Source organism: Neolamprologus brichardi, chromosome 10, assembly GCF_056152115.1.
Source record: "Neolamprologus brichardi isolate AB-2024 chromosome 10, ASM5615211v1, whole genome shotgun sequence".
Classification (NCBI taxonomy): domain Eukaryota; kingdom Metazoa; phylum Chordata; class Actinopteri; order Cichliformes; family Cichlidae; genus Neolamprologus; species Neolamprologus brichardi.
This window is the reverse complement of record NC_142113.1, coordinates 10,661,901-10,675,118: the sequence shown is the minus strand read 5'-3', so window position 1 is coordinate 10,675,118 and position 13,218 is coordinate 10,661,901. Positions and strand designations below refer to the sequence as shown.

Sequence of the window (13,218 nt, the reverse complement as noted above, 5' to 3'; positions counted from 1 at the left end):
CACTTTATGAACTGTTCTATGAAACTACAAGGGTCTGTTTCACGTTGCCAGTTTGCTTTTATGTCCATAAGTGTGTGTCCATGAGTGTGCTCATGGGTGTGTGCATGCTTCATTGCAGCCTTTCGTCATTTCATTGTTTTACTCAGAGACCTTTTATGAAGTTCAGATTGTTCGGGGATTTGGAGACCATCAGCACAATTGGCAAAGGCATAATGAATGCTTCTGTATTTTGTGCACCCTTGTGGCCAGTTTGCAGTTGTGAAACGGTTTAGATGCATTGAACGTACATGTCCTAAGTGGAAAAAAAATCTTTATTTCATTCATAAATGACCAAAAACAGTTTAGCAATTAGAATGAATCAAATTAACTAATTTATAGACAAATAAACAGAGGTTATATCAAACTACTTAACGGTAATTAAAAGGTAAAGTGACATTTAAAACAGGGAATATAGAATCAAATGCTTTAATTATAACAGTGCAAACAGAACAGAAACTCATGTACAAAATTAGATATAGAAATCTACATTTTAATGCAAGCATATTGACAAGAAAACATATTTAACTTGAGAAAAAGTGAAAATACATTTCTTATGGATGGTACTAGTTGAAGGTCACAAAGATCAGGTTCAAATTTGAGAAAATCCTTCATATAGGCTTTGACAGTGTGCAGAAGAGTGGAACTTTACTTGGGAAGAACATAATTCAAAGCAATCTCATTCTACGGGCAGAAAGGGAATAGTAAGAGTTCTCTGCAAAAGGCTTCTGCTGGTCACTTGTAACACAGGATAATGGCTATTAAACTGCACACAGGTACTGAAAAGAGGTCTAGACTTTGTGAGTTTTTCTTGGAAGCCATTTGAACAGAGTCTTGCACAGCTTTTTGCTTTTCAGCTTTGTCTTTGTTAAGTTCTTAATGACGACATTTTGGAGCAGGCTGAAGGTTAAAGGCTGGGACAGGTGCGCAGTTGAACGATTCAGAACCTCCAAGAAGCGTCTTTCCTGCTGCCTGAAGTCATACTCTACACTGGAGAGACACACACACAGCCCCAAATTAGTCATTCTCCCACCTGAAGAAAACACACATTACAAAAACAAAAAGTGTGTCAAACCTGAAAGCTTTCTCCGAAGATGCAAATGAATGTTTTAGTGTGTCGTATCTGCATTTCCAGCTCATTTTTACATAATGCAAAAGCTTTTCATGCCTCAAAATTACTATAAACTGTGTTGCTACATTTCACTTTGCTTTGTGTGGTCTCCTCATGTGGGAAGCGCTGCACTTGTCAGGTTTCAAAGTGGCTGATTGGTTTGGGCAGGTAGACATTTCCCAGCAGGATATCCCCTTTTTTTTGGAGGGTACACAAGTCTGGTTTAAATATTCTTATCTTCCCACTTGGCCTTTTAAGGACCAGATGCCCACACACACACGCGCGCACACACTAGTCAGCAAATCAACTTATGTAACACTCTTTTTGTCATACAAAAGGGGTTTTGGAAAATAATGAGATCAACAGGAATGTTTTGAATATTTCACGATGAAGACAATTTAAGGTTTTGCTTTCTCGAGCTTGAGGCGTTTTTGTTTTCAGAAAAGATGATGAGAAGAATTTTAGATTTTCCTCGCCCCACTTAGTAATATTTTTTATTCTCCATTGCTTCCACCTGATGCAACATTTTAGTTATTAGGTGCAAACTATACCAGTGTTGGAATATGAGAACTAACCAATATTCCATGATAAGTCTTACAGGCAAGGGATGTGAAAGCTCTTCTCAGACAGCAGACAAACAATTCCTTTCACTGCTTTCTTTAATAAAGGGGAATTAGGTTCAGTTTGCAAGGCACTGAAATGCAACCGCAACTGCTGAATTGCTGTCATGAAAACTAAGACAGTAATAGCTCAGTTAGCTATAACTACTTTTGATATATTCTCCTGCTTCCTACGAGTCATCGAATCTTCTAAAACATTTCATTTTAACACAGCATAACATCAATTAGTCTACAATCCAACTGACAATGCAGATTTTGACTTCATAAATCATTAAATCATTATAAATCAGTTTTGTAGGCTGCTTGGACCTGACTCAGTTCTGTCTGCCTGCTTACATTTCCAAATAGACTGTGCTACATAAAGCAAGTGCTTAAATTTGGCAGTTTTTCCATAAGATTTATCGTGTTCTCTGACAGGAAAATATAATCCTTCCGTTACTTCTGAGCAAGAAACTGCTTGCTAATGACAGTAGGTCATTAATTTTTAGAGAAATGAAGTGAACAGACTGGCAAAGAACTGCCAGCTGCAATGGCAAAGGTGCTGACCCATGAACTGAACTGTGTGCCTGAAACTGTAAATCTGTTGTTCTTGAATAAACTGATATGTGTTCCTGTTACTGTGCATGCCATGCATGTTGATTTGGTTTAATTGGTTTCTTCATGTCTTTTATCGAAAGAACACCAAAAGGGAAACAAGTAGCAACATTAAGGTGTATTAATTATACTGTAGAATTGTTATGGTACATTGCAGCAGATTTGATCAGTTATGTGTTCAGACTTTGCATGTAGGCACAACTGTCATCTCACCTGTATACAACACAAGCAGTTTTCTGGCACGTTGAGCAGTCTTTGAAGTCCTGTCCTGTTTTGTGGGATCGCCGACTGGAATACAGATAAAGCATATTTTATATAACAAATATTGTGAATAACTGCTTAACTCTGTAACCCTTTAGTGCAAGAGAGTATGAGCTATTAAGAATTCTAACATAACTTGAATGGAAAAGGAAGGATGAATAAATGTATGACCCTATCAACTATCAGCAGCTTACATGAATCATTGTGTCTTATGAAAGAAAAATAAACGATGCAGCTGATGTAACAACTAAGGTATATGATGTATTTTTAACTCATGATAAACCATAAACCCAAATCTGTTAACCAAATCATCCTTTTAGATTTACAGTGTAATCATCTTTCCTATCACTGTATCCATCTGAGACACTTTCAGTCTATATAACATAGCGTGTAAGACATCAGTAGGTTATTAGGAGTTGGTTTTTCTAAAACATGACCTTAGAGACAGTCACAGCTTATTAACACAGCACACTGAATGAGAATGATTGACAGAGACACGTTGCCAGAGGCCTGTTTTAATTCCTGTTATTTGTCCCAGAAGAATTGCGTGGCTATATAAATCTCTGCCCCCCTGAAATGCCCAAGTAGGTTTCTATCATACTCGGGAGCATAATCACGGACCTGTTTTTCAAACCTGCAACAATGTTGCAATGCCACATAACTACAATTCGAATCAGATTTTTTGCACGTTTGTGAAACAGACTTGATAACATGTTAGTAGTACTGCCTTCAAATTGATTTGTGCAACTTAAATCGCAGTGTGCGAAATTATTTACACGACTGAAACTCGTTTGGTTCAAATGTCATTGAGGTCTTCCAGTGCAGATGCTGGAATATCTTTCTTCCTATTATTTACTTTAGTTATGGGACGGAATGGGGAAATATGTGAGAAACACGTGAAGCTCTGTGCTTTTGAAAAAAAAACAAAAAAACAAATAATGTTAAGAAAAAAACTGACCCTGTTTTGGTTACTGTACCCTTGCTTTTGTACAGTAATAGATAGAAAGATCCTACATCCTGCTTTTCTGTATCATTTTTGTCCTTGGCAATACAGTAATTACTAGCTAATTAACTGAACAGTGGGTGAGTAAAACATGTGTTTATAAAATTTAACAAATGCACAACTGTTTTCAGTCTAAAAACAATGGTGTTTGCATTGATATTTAATGCTGCTAAGTGTTTCCAATCTAAGTGATGACTCAATGTAAAGCCAGAGATCAGCAGAAGCAGGAATGCTTTTAAAATAATTCCTAGACAGGATTCTGGCAGCTGTACCTGTACTGGACTGAATATAAAGTATTACAGCAAAGTATTTACAACTCATCTCTAACAAAGCATGTTAAGTATATGCCGTTCACAAATGTGTAAAGCTCTATTGTACTAAATATTAGACATTCAAGTAAAAAAACTGATGATCCTGAAGTGAAAAAGAAAACTCAACACATCCCTTATTACACTTCCACACACACTCAGAGCCCAGACACACACGCACATTTACTTACCCACTGGTGGGAGCGTGGCATGTCTCTAGGTCATGGATAATGTTAAGCAGAGTTGTGATCCTGTCCTTGTTGGCTGCCAGGCTGGCCTCCACAGTCTCGAGTCTCTGCTGTAAGGCTGCTGATTTGCAGCACTGTGGGGAAGATGGCAGCAGCAGGGCTGCATCAGCTGGGTGGGAGTGAGCCAGGCTGGTGTCCTCTGGGCACGGCTGAGGAGGAGCGGGGTTGTCAATTGCCTCCACTTTCTTAGACTGGAGGCGGAGATAGGATGCCAAGGGCTTTGTTGATGATAGCAATATGGAATTGCAATCAAGGCCTGTGTGCATACGGGGTTCTCTCTCACTGCTGCATGGGGCTGGCGCAGTGAAAGAACGCTCGGGACGTGTGAGTGTTTGTGGCGGTAATAATATGTCAGAGTTTTGCTGGACTGAGGATTTGATGATGGGTTTGACATTTCTAGTTGAGGTGATGGGTCCACAGTTTGTTTGCACTGTTACAGAGGGTGTTGAGTTGATGGGATGTGTCTCTTTAACTACGTCAGTTTTAAGCTTAACATTTGCATGACTGGCTGATACACCCAAGGCAAACCGTCCTGCATTTGAATTCTTTTGCTGGGCTGTTGTTACCGGTGGGCATGTTGCACAGTGTCCCTCATGTTCTGTTTCTGCACATCCTTGATTATGTGCAGGCTTTTGTTGTTCTGTTTTTATGAAACCCTGCAGACAAGAGCTGTTTGACTTAATTAGGGAAATGTAATTCTGGAGGTTTGCGACCTGCGATGGATTTGAATTTTCATGGTCTTTTGACTCATGCACAATTAATTCATTGGTTAGATTAGCACTGAACTTACTTTTATCAGAATGCAACTCCTCGCTGGGTTTATTGGTTGATTTAGGGTGATTAGTGCTAGCATCACTGCCCCTGTTATGATCTTTTGGCACAATTTGAGGCTTAGATAATGCATGCGGAGGTGCTAAGTTGCTTTCCTGATGACGAACAACACCGCATTTACCAGGTTTGTTACTGCTTTGAGTTCTGATGTCTGGTCCCAGTGTGCATTGAGGTTTGCTTTTGTCGGGGGCTTCATTACAGCTAACTACCTGTGCTGTGCCTATTGATTGAAGCAAATTTGCACTTGATACAGAGACATTATTTTGTTTCTCTGTCAAGGCAAACAAATGCGTGCCAGCTGGGGTTGCAGATTTTTTCGAATTGAATGCGGTGTTCCTGAGAGCTATATTTTTGTTCAGGGTGCTGTTAAATCCAAGTCTGGAGCTGGAAGTAGTACTCACAGGCACCTTAACTTCCGAGTCTAGGAGATTGGATGCACTAGATGTTGTGTCTAGGGAAGATGTACAAGCGTGAAGCAGAGGTTCAGAATTTGAAGAGTTAGGGTGAATTATTTGTGCAGGCACAGACTTATCATCACATGCAATTTGATCTGAATTAGTTTTATAATTTAAAATGCTCAAATATAAATGTGGTATAGCTGGATGCTGTGGATTAGCAAAAGCTTGAATTCCAGTTGAGCTTATTCCTCTGTCAGTAAAAGGTATTTTAGCTAAAGATGTGCTAGCAGCTACTGTGGATGCCTTTTCTTGCAGTTTATGATGTTCAAGCAGAGCATGCGGTGGACCTGAGGGTAAAACGTGTGCAGGTGACTTTGATTTATGCATTTGGTTGAATGCATTGCTGGCCAGTGATAATGTGGGGCATTTAGGGCTAATTTGTTGGTTATTAGTTGTATTTATTTGACCTGCATGCTTGGAGTGTAGAGGTTTATGCTGAGTATTGACTTTAGCAGCTATGCTTTCAGTGGACGTTGGTGATGAATTAAAAACTGTGGTTGATATGAGTGTGTTGGTACTGGATGTATTTCCAGTTCCTGTGGATACAGTATATAAATGCGAAGGTGGTGACAGTGTAATCTCAGGTGCAGCATGTATAGACACACATACATTTTGAGATTCATTGTATTGTGTAGAAATGTGTTGTGTTGTCTTAATGCGCTTGGGGTAAGTGTGCGAATGTGGGTTGTTGGCCTTGGTAGCTATGGCCAACTTGGGGGTCAAAGGGAGAGTTGTTGGACGAGAGAGCTTATAGTCCTGTGGAGGTTTGGCACCAAAGTTTTCACTGGAATCATCCTGTCTGGTTTCTATTGTTGCTTTTGTGATAGTGATGGTTTTAGCATGTAAGACGGTTGTAGGTTGGATTGATGTTTCACCTCTGGCAGGATTTATATTTGACAAAGTGACTTGATTGCCTATAGAGTGGACCGGGCATGCAGGGTGTGGTGTTTTTCGATACCTTAGTTCCTCATTAACGTATAATAATTGCGGATTGACTGTAATTTGGGTCCTGTTGTCAGTATTATTAATGCTGTCGGAGAGTTGATGGTTTGCCGTAGGGTTTTTTTCAGCGTGGGATATTTGGAAAGGCGTAGAGGTCGAGAGTGAGGTGAAGGATGAGTTTAAAGAGTTCCCTCTAAGGAAAGCATTGGGAGTAGGAATTTTCTCCCCTATAATAACAGCTCTGTTGGTTGCAGACTGTCTCCCTCCACAGTGGTTGCATATTTTTTGAGGCATACCAAAAGGTCGGGCAGCAGATAATGGCAGCGTCTTCCTACACAAATCTGTATAATGACCTTGCAATCTGGTCCGGTCTCCTCCACGACAGGTTGCTCCCTTTACAGGCTCGGCCTCATCACTGTGTACGGTAATCCCACCGATTGCCTCTGAGTCAACCACACTGCCATTAGTGTAACGGTTACCAGATTTACAATTAGACCTGGCATTCCCTGCAATGTGTGGATTTGTCTTGATTGCCCTGGTATAGCAATAAGTCCCTCTACTGTTCCTCTGACAGCAGGCCACATCCTTTGAGGCCTCACCTCCAAGTGCTTTGAAAGTCACTTCCTTTTTGGTCTTGGATTCGCCACTTTTCTGTTTTAGAATAGCCTTTTTCTCCTTGTCACTCTTTGTTAGCAGTATCTCCCTGTCTTCCGTTTCCTTGGTAATATAGCTGTTGGATGTTTGACTAATGTTATCTGAGAGTGTATCAGTTAGCTGGGTAGGAGGTCTATTTATCGCAGGGGATGTCTGAACACCAACACTGCACTGAAGTCCCCACAGGGCTCCTCCGGATCTGTCTCCTCCTGTTGCCTTCCAACCACGCACGCCAACCAAGGCAGGGACTCCTAAAACCGGAACCGAAGTCGTCAGGTCAGCTGCTCGTCTCCCCATTCCTCGACTGGTCGACTCAAAAGTCTGATAATTCAAAAAGGGGGTCAGCGTTTCCACATCATTACATCCATCTAAAAGTAAAAGAGGAACACGTTTAAAGCAAGAGACATTTTAGATGGCACTGTGAAGGATATCCATGAGTAAGCAGGAAACAATGCACAGAGCTTGGGCTGAGACAAGGAAGCGCTTTAATAGTGCAAAACAAAAGGAGGGTAACTAGAGTTGTCAAGAATTGTGAGGATTGTGCTCTTACTTTCTTGGAATAAGACTGGAAAAAGCAATGACAATGTGCAAATGCTGATAACAAGAGAAGTGTATATTATATCAGCACTTTGAACATAATGCAAAGATCCCACCCACATTAATGTTTCAACATAGCGCCTGGAGTAAACTCTAATGTCTTCTTTCATTACAGTATTTGCCATAGAAGGCAGCTTTCACCCTATTACCCTTCACGTTCAGCTCACCTTGAAAAAGAGTACCATACACTAATACTATAGCCTTAATTAAGGTCTGTGTGCATTTAACCGCAACACCATTTCACGAAGGGGACAGCCTGTGTAAGTGTGTGTGTGTGTGTGTCTATGCGTGCACACAAGTTTTCTCATGTGTAGAGGAGGTCATTTTAATGATTTATGCAACAACAGTTCAGTTGTCAACACCAGGGTGATCATGTGTGGATTTTTCAGCAATTCTTTATTATACAGTTAAACACAGAGTGTGTGTCTATATTAGCGCTTGCATGTATTCATTCATAACAAAAAAAGAACATGTAAATACATTTTGGTAGCGCTTTCTTCACTTTCTCCTGGCCTTCATACCCCTCAAAATCCTTTATCCAGATATGTCTAAATTGCTAGACGAACATTACTCATCCACAGGGAGTATTATTTTGGTTCTCATGTCAACTGATGTTAGTTGAGCTAGGTCAAGTGACCCACGTCTGTAGTTGCTGTCTAATAATAAGTGACAACTGTCTTGCCCTGTTAATACACCATAAAAAAACAAGCAGAGAAAAAACAAGCTATTGAAAAGCCGCAAAATGTTTACATGCCCTCAACTTAAGAATAAAAAGCAGACATACCTCAGTCTTTGTATGATCCTGCTGTAAGTCTTGGCTCCAAATGAGTTAGTTTTACACACTCTCTTTTATGTCCTCATGGATTCTCAAGGTTCTGAGTGACTTTGTTTTCATATGTTTTTATCCCTTGGCTGCACAATTCAAACTCAGTGCAGTCCACAGGCAGTCATCTCGGTAAAGCAATGCTGCTTAATGAGTCCTCTTCGTAACTGCTCAGATTCTGAACTAATCTACCTTTTATTGATCAGGCATGAAGCCAAGCTGTGTCCTCACTGCGCCCGCTTCTTGTTTTGGTCCTGCTGCTCCACACTGCTCCATAGTATGCCACAGTATGCTGTCCTCTAACACACTATGCCCTACTATGCCTTATCTTTTTACCTCCTCTTCTCACTTACTCTTTCTGCGGTGCTCCCTCTCTGCTCTTTCTGCTACTGTCCTCCTTCCCAGCATTCATGTATCCTGGTCTATAGCTGGGTGGAGATAGAGAGCAGGAGAGAGAAAGAGAGAGAAAGAGAGGGAGAGAGAGGAAGTGACTTGCATCAGTGGGGTAGGGACTGTGTGTAAATTACCATACAAGTTAAAAAACAGGAAATGTAAATGGCAACAAATGTATGTAAACAAAGTTGTAGCAGTCTGAAGAGGCAGTAATTACAAATTAAGTCTCTTTAACGCTATTACTAATTTGAGTCTCTAATTTCTTTAATGTATGTGGTTTCTTTTACAGAGAAGGCACTTTTATTCTAGATTGGGCTTAGTCCAAGTAGAAAATAAGCATTCATGTATAGCTAATGTTTGATTTTTCACATTTTGGGCACACATCCTTTTATTATCAGGATGTGTGGCCCCAAGTCTTCAGTGCTCTGGGGGGTCTTCGGATGCCCTGGGTCTCCTGGGCTTTTCTCTGTCTGCATCTAGTTCCCAGAGGCCATTGTTTCAGCTTCTCACTGCTTATTATGTACATTTCATTTCACATTACTTTTCTCAAAAGCAATTAAGTACTTTCTTAATTACTCACTGGAAAAAGCAATTCAATACACTAAACATAACTTTCACTTTATTCCAGTAAACAATATATACCTTAAGCTAATGTTCTACATACCAACACAAATCCATATTCTAATGAGGACACATCTTTGAGGATGAGGATCTCTCTTTTAGTGCTTAGATATAAACACAAAATCAACAGCACAAAGCAAAGTTGAAAACCAACCCAAAGAGAATTCAAAGTGATCGTCACAGTGATTCTACTTTAGCATGTAAGGACAGAAATGGAGGCCACAGTGTTTCAAGCCTGACTCCTTATCACTTCCTCTGTTATGCCACTGCCTCTGTTGAAGTTCAGGGTCCAGTTGCAGGTCTGGGTCTTGGAATCACTCAGCTTGAACATCACTCTGGGTTTTTTTTTTTTTTTTGCCAGCTTTATATTAGCATGCTGTCTGTGCAAATGTTCGCAAAAAGGAGCCAAAGTTATGTTAGCAGAATAATACAGATGTTTCTGTCCTGTACACAGTTTGCATTTCACCATCACACCCCGGTCCTTTGGCACAACAGTGGATGTAGACCATGATTCTGCTTGGACAGGACACCCATAAAAAAGTACTTGTAATTAACATATAGTATTTCTATTGTACAGTGTACTTTTCTCCACATTGGCATTTAAAGCACTTCACCACGTGTGTATTCTATCTTACTTTTTTGAATATCAATTACTTTTCAGATTATGATTTTTTCTTGTTTTTGCAACTTTATTATGTTGTTGTGCAAAATTTTTGATGTCTTCACAAATAAATAAAAATAAATAAATAAATAAATAGATAGATACATTTAAAAAAAATGAGCTTTGAAGGTTTTTTCCTGCTGCTGACATTAAAGCATGGTTTCTACCTTTATCAAGTACTGCAGTTAAGCCCTGTGGAATTCTTTGCTTTTGGCAAATTTCTTTAATTATAACAACAATTTGAATATTGTCTTGGGATAATGGAAAAAATTATTATTTTCCATAGCAAACATGCAACATTCAAGTACATGTTTTAAGTGAATAAAAGTTTAATTTAATATCAATTAATGTGTATTTAATGTGTATTTTTAAAACCATGTATTTTTACATCTGACAAATAATTGATAAAACATCAAAATGTTTCTCATTTATGGATTTTAATGTGTCGTATATAAGCCCTTTGATGTATGTCATTTAAGTTCATGGACACTACAACCCACAGTCTCTAACATAATTTATTCCCATGCCTGCATCAACATGATATTCATAGGATATATTGAAATTATGAACAATCAAGTATGGTAATGTTTTATATTTGCTGCAATCAGGTTATGCACTATTATGGACATCATAATATCGATTATAGTCAAGTGATCTTTGTACAATCTCTAAATGATATATTCCTAAAATAAAAAGATAAGAATGAGTTGTTTTATTACTGTATGTTTTGATGTTCACGATTCTTTTGCACCTGAAATGATTTTTTTTGCATTGCATCATCTCCCACAGTGTTATTACTTTCACAAGATTAAATCTTCAGCCAGCATTAGACAGCACTGCAAATTAAAGGAGAAAAGAAAGGATAAATTAGACAGGATGAAGAGGATTATGTCATGGATGTTAAAACCTCCAAAAATACAAAAACAAATGAAATCAAACTAAGAATATTCTAATACTTTAATGATTTATTTTCATACACTAATCTATTAAAATAATGAAAGTCCTGCTGTGCAAGGAAAATGTATCCATTCTGTGACTCTATATAGGTAATATATAGCATAGACTGGCTGCTGACTAATAATTTGGTTGGTAGCCAGTTCCGTTTAGACTGGAAAGATGAGAAATATGATGTGTAATATAATTATTTATCCGACTATTGTTATCATCAGATATTAGCAAATTTGACTATGGAAACCAGGCTGTGTGTTGACTTCTGATTTCAAGAGATTGCACTCAAATTCCATCACTGCAGCTGTAGGGAACATGAGGCTGACTTTGTGAATAAAATATTATCTCATAGCCTCGGGGCAATTACACAGTATTGTATCAGGGAAAATGCCTACAGTGAAAACGGTTTAACTGTCACTGTAAGAGTTTTGTGTGGTTTGCATTTATTCATCATAACAGTTGGTTATGCTTTAGTGAAGACATTTGAAAAAGGAAATCGTTTTCCTTTAAAAAAAAAAAAAAAAATCTTGCGAGGGTGTATATTTGTATTTTGCCTTGTTAGTGTGGTGACAATAGACTGATAATTTGACAAGTGGGCTTAGAATATTAGATGTGGGTCTAAGAGATGCACATACATTTACATTTTACTAAGGCTCTTTTTTTTTCAAACATGTTTCCTTTAGGCAAATATAATGACATATTGGAATAATTATAGCCCATCTTTTTAAACCATGAGAACTCCTGATCATAGTCTGTACATGTGAATCTGAGACAGCAACATTATTAATCACTGGACTCGTGTTGTCATTTGTCACAATGCAATATGACTACTGAGAGTTTGGTTGTAGTTACTAATGAAGTTATACAAAGGTGATGAAGTGACATGGCATGTGACTCTGTCTGGATCATATAAGTCTTTTGCAGACCCGTTTGGCTGTTTTTTGTAAGTCTAAAGTTGTTGCCCTTGCCATCAAATATTTGAGAATTTACTGAAAAGCTGTATGCAATTCAGCAGCTTCCAGAGTGCTATATTCTTGTTGAGTCACAATGGAGAAAACATATTTTAGTGAGGTTCAATAGCATTCCATACAGCTGTAATATGAAATGCAAACACTTAAATTAGCAATTTTGTTTTTCATTTTAAAGCTGCATTTAAAAAAACTGCCACAAGAGGGCAGGTAAACATTAATTATGCCCCTTCACTGTTTCTTCCTCTTCTATTTTTTTACATCACTGACAATATGTCAGTATGACTGCTAATTATCATCATTCTGTTGGAAAAGGACTGACATTTATATAACATTTTTCCCATCATACTGACCGCTCAAAGCAATTAAGACATACCTAAATCACATTTAACCATAGATTCATGCACTACATTGTTCTATGCAGTTTAACCACATTATCTACCTCACACTAATGAGTTAAATCGCCAGTTAGACTAACATACGTGCTTTTAGGCTGTGCCAGGAAGTACCCAGAAGAAAGCCAGCAGGCCTGGTTAGAATGCTAATACAGAAAAAGTTGACCATGAGGTTTGAAGCAGGGACTTTTTTGTTAACCACTGCCCCCCCTGTGCTACCCAGGAATGGAGGAAAGTCACAGTCCTATGTACCAGTGTCTTCAGAATGAATTGTGTTAGATTGAAGTCATCTTTAAAGTAGAATTTGATGTCTTTAGATATTAATTCCACAAAAAGAAAGCCTTTTTAATTATTACATATACTGCAAACAAAATGCTTATTAAATATGAACAGTATGGGTCGGCTGCAGCAAGAAAGTGGAGAAAGGGTGGTGTGCATTAATTACTTCTCCAGACAGATGGAGCCAGTGCAATGAATAGATAAAGGCTTTTCCTATTTTCCTAAAGAAAGACAAGTCTTTGTTCAAATAGAAGGGATGTTAAAGTCCCACGTTAATTATCATCCAGTCCCCTTTTCATGGCTTTGCCAACTTTAAAATGTTGAGATCTTGTTGACATTGGATACTAATGCTGTATTTTCTCATTTCCTGCATTCCCACATTTCAAAATTCCACTGTTGCGAAAGTGGAGAGGAAAAAAAGGGCGTCACAGTCTACTGAAGGAGAAAATAAGCTGTTAGTTCAACTG

General features: G+C 38.6%; 1 protein-coding gene across 1 annotated transcript; it reads right to left on the bottom strand.

Annotated features, from left to right (window-relative positions):
• Positions 1-661: 661 nt before the first annotated feature.
• LOC102792011 (uncharacterized) lies at positions 662-7,419 on the bottom strand. Its single transcript, XM_087846805.1, has 3 exons — positions 4,125-7,419; positions 2,575-2,649; positions 662-1,026 (listed from the first exon to the last, which is right to left on the bottom strand). Exons 1-3 carry the CDS (start codon positions 7,361-7,363, stop codon positions 828-830), a joined length of 3,513 nt encoding a protein of 1,170 aa, XP_087702931.1. The 5' UTR covers positions 7,364-7,419; the 3' UTR covers positions 662-827.
• Between the last annotated feature and the right edge of the window lie 5,799 nt (positions 7,420-13,218).